Source organism: Tenrec ecaudatus, chromosome X, assembly GCF_050624435.1.
Source record: "Tenrec ecaudatus isolate mTenEca1 chromosome X, mTenEca1.hap1, whole genome shotgun sequence".
Taxonomy (NCBI): Eukaryota; Metazoa; Chordata; class Mammalia; order Afrosoricida; family Tenrecidae; genus Tenrec; species Tenrec ecaudatus.
The window spans coordinates 57,832,519-57,834,918 of NC_134548.1; the positions used below are offsets into that span (position 1 = coordinate 57,832,519).

Below are 2,400 nucleotides of genomic sequence, written 5' to 3' on the forward strand. Positions count from 1 at the left end.
TCAAATCTCAGTTCCAATATAAGGTCATTGACAGCACCTTCTGTGATCCCAAACAAGGCAGGTTCTTCTGATATATACTCTCATGGACTTCTTTTCCCTCCTTAAACTTAGCAAGTTAATAATCATGCATAACCCAAACCCACTCCCATGGAGTTGCTTCTGACTCACAGAGACCCTGCATAGCAGTGGTTCTCAACCTTCCTAATGCCACGACCCTTTCATACAATTTTTCATGTTGTGGTGACCCCTCAACCATAACATTATTTTTATTGCCACTTCATAAATGTAATTGTGCTACTGTTATGAATCGGGCAACCCCTGTGAAAGGGTCGTTCTACCTCCAAAGGGGTTGTGACCCACAGGTTGAGAACCGCTGCTATAGAGGGTTTCCAAGGCTGTAAAGGACATAACAAATTTTTTTATTCAACAATTTTATTGCACATAATTTATATATTACACAATTCAATAGTTTTATCGTTCAATCATGTCAAGGGGCATTGGACAGTTATTACCACGTCAGTATTCGAGCGTCCCCGCACCCTCCCTCCACTGGATGAATCGCCTTTGACGTGAGGTGTGCAGTCACTGTCTGTTCTTGTGCTCCCTCCCCCTCCTGCCTTCATCATTTACTCCCGAAATCCCCTGCCCTCCCTATCCCCCACCCCACCCCTGCCTCAAGAGCATTTTAATAGTACACTTGTATAGACATACAACAAGCACCCCATTTCTAAAGCCAAGTTAAAAATCAAGATCCAATTCCTCTAATCTTCAGAGAATATCATCTACACGAGGCTGGCCTGAAGACACTCAGATTCTACCAGTTTGTTTTTTTTTTTGAGTTTAAATGCATTTTATTTTAGACAACCTACACGACATTTTTTTTTCCTTAAAAAAAAAAAGCCTCCGCTGCAAATAAATCAGGGTCAAAAGTAAATGAAGAGCTCACGATGATATCAGTTCCGTTTGTCTAAGTCCTGGTGTTGTGTGGATGAACAGCAGCCAGTCGGGATGAGGCATCGGTCGTGAGTTGCCCACTGTGTTAACATTTCTCCATCTCTAAGCCATCCTTAAAGAAGATCATATATGGGGTGACACCATCTTCACGGTAGTCCAGCAGAGCAACCATGCCATCTGGATTCATGTTCTCACCAATAAAGAACTGGTAGTTTTTGAAATTTGCAAGGATGTTCTTGATTTGTTCTGCAGCACCTGTCATAAAAGGCTTTACTCTTTCTGGTTTCTGTTCTTCAAGTTTGCCTTTGATTGATTTCATGTAGTCTTTGATGTACTTCTTGTAGGCTTCTTTTGTGAAACTGGTTTCCTGCAAGTGATGGTTCATGACAATATCAACACCAGTGACCACGGTGCTTTCTGCTGCATCACCATCGGGGCCTTCAGCTGAGGCGTTACCCCCAATGAGGGCGTCATCGATGGCACCTTCGGTCCTACTGACCATCTTCCCCTCCACTTCCAGACACAGCCCGTCTGCGATCTCCCGGATCTTGTAGATGTCGGAGAACATCTCATCATGGCTGATGAGGTCCCGGTAGATGATCATGATGGCGGCTGAAGGGAGACAGCGGCGGCGCTAGCTTAGCAGGAGCCCGGAGCTCTGAGCGAGCGCGGTGCGGCCGGAGCGGCGCTCGGGGGGAGGGGGGAGCGGGCGGAAAGGGCTCTACCAGTTTTTAAGGTTTTCCATATTTCAGTAGTGTTGGCACTGCAGTTACCTTCAACTGTTTTCTGAAGTCGTTATTTGGATCTTTCCAATAAGGTTTTTCTCCTACTTGGCAGTAGATGAACACACATCCTTCACCAATATGCTTCAGGCCCTCCAGAACAACTGGTTCGGATCTATCTACCACGAGACACTAATCATGGTGGAAGAGAAAAAAGTCCTGGGACTAGATTCTGCGTCCGAGCTGGAGTGAATGGTTGAGTGGTTAAAAAGCAGAAGTTCCTGGTGGGGCGGCGGGGAAGAGCTTCATAGCGGGAATGACATAACAAATTTTAAAGCTTACTGCCATCGAATGGATTCTGACTCACAATGAATGACCCTATAAAACACGGTAGAACTGCTCCCTGTGGGTGTCTGAGGCTGTCAATCTTTACTAGAATAGAAAGTCTTCTTTTTCCAATGGAGCAGCTAGTGGTTTCAAACTGCTGACTGTGTAGTTTGCAGCACAACACATAACCACTACGCCACCAGGGCTCCTGTATAAAGATATAGATCTATGAAAGTCTTTGTTTACATACGTCCTGCATCCCTCACTAGAGTGCTTCCTCTACAAGGGTAGATACTCTGTTTTACTTCCCATTGTATACCCCGAGAATGGCAAAAGCTTGTTGACTGCATAAGCCAACCATTTAATGAGGTATGTAGATGAATGAATGAAATTACAA

The 2,400-nt window shown here is 44.9% G+C and overlaps 1 protein-coding gene across 1 annotated transcript; it reads right to left on the reverse strand.

Moving 5' to 3' along the window:
* Positions 1-895: 895 nt before the first annotated feature.
* LOC142434232 (translationally-controlled tumor protein-like) lies at positions 896-1,668 on the reverse strand. Its single transcript, XM_075538939.1, has one exon. It carries the CDS (start codon positions 1,556-1,558, stop codon positions 1,040-1,042), a length of 519 nt encoding a protein of 172 aa, XP_075395054.1. The 5' UTR covers positions 1,559-1,668; the 3' UTR covers positions 896-1,039.
* Between the last annotated feature and the right edge of the window lie 732 nt (positions 1,669-2,400).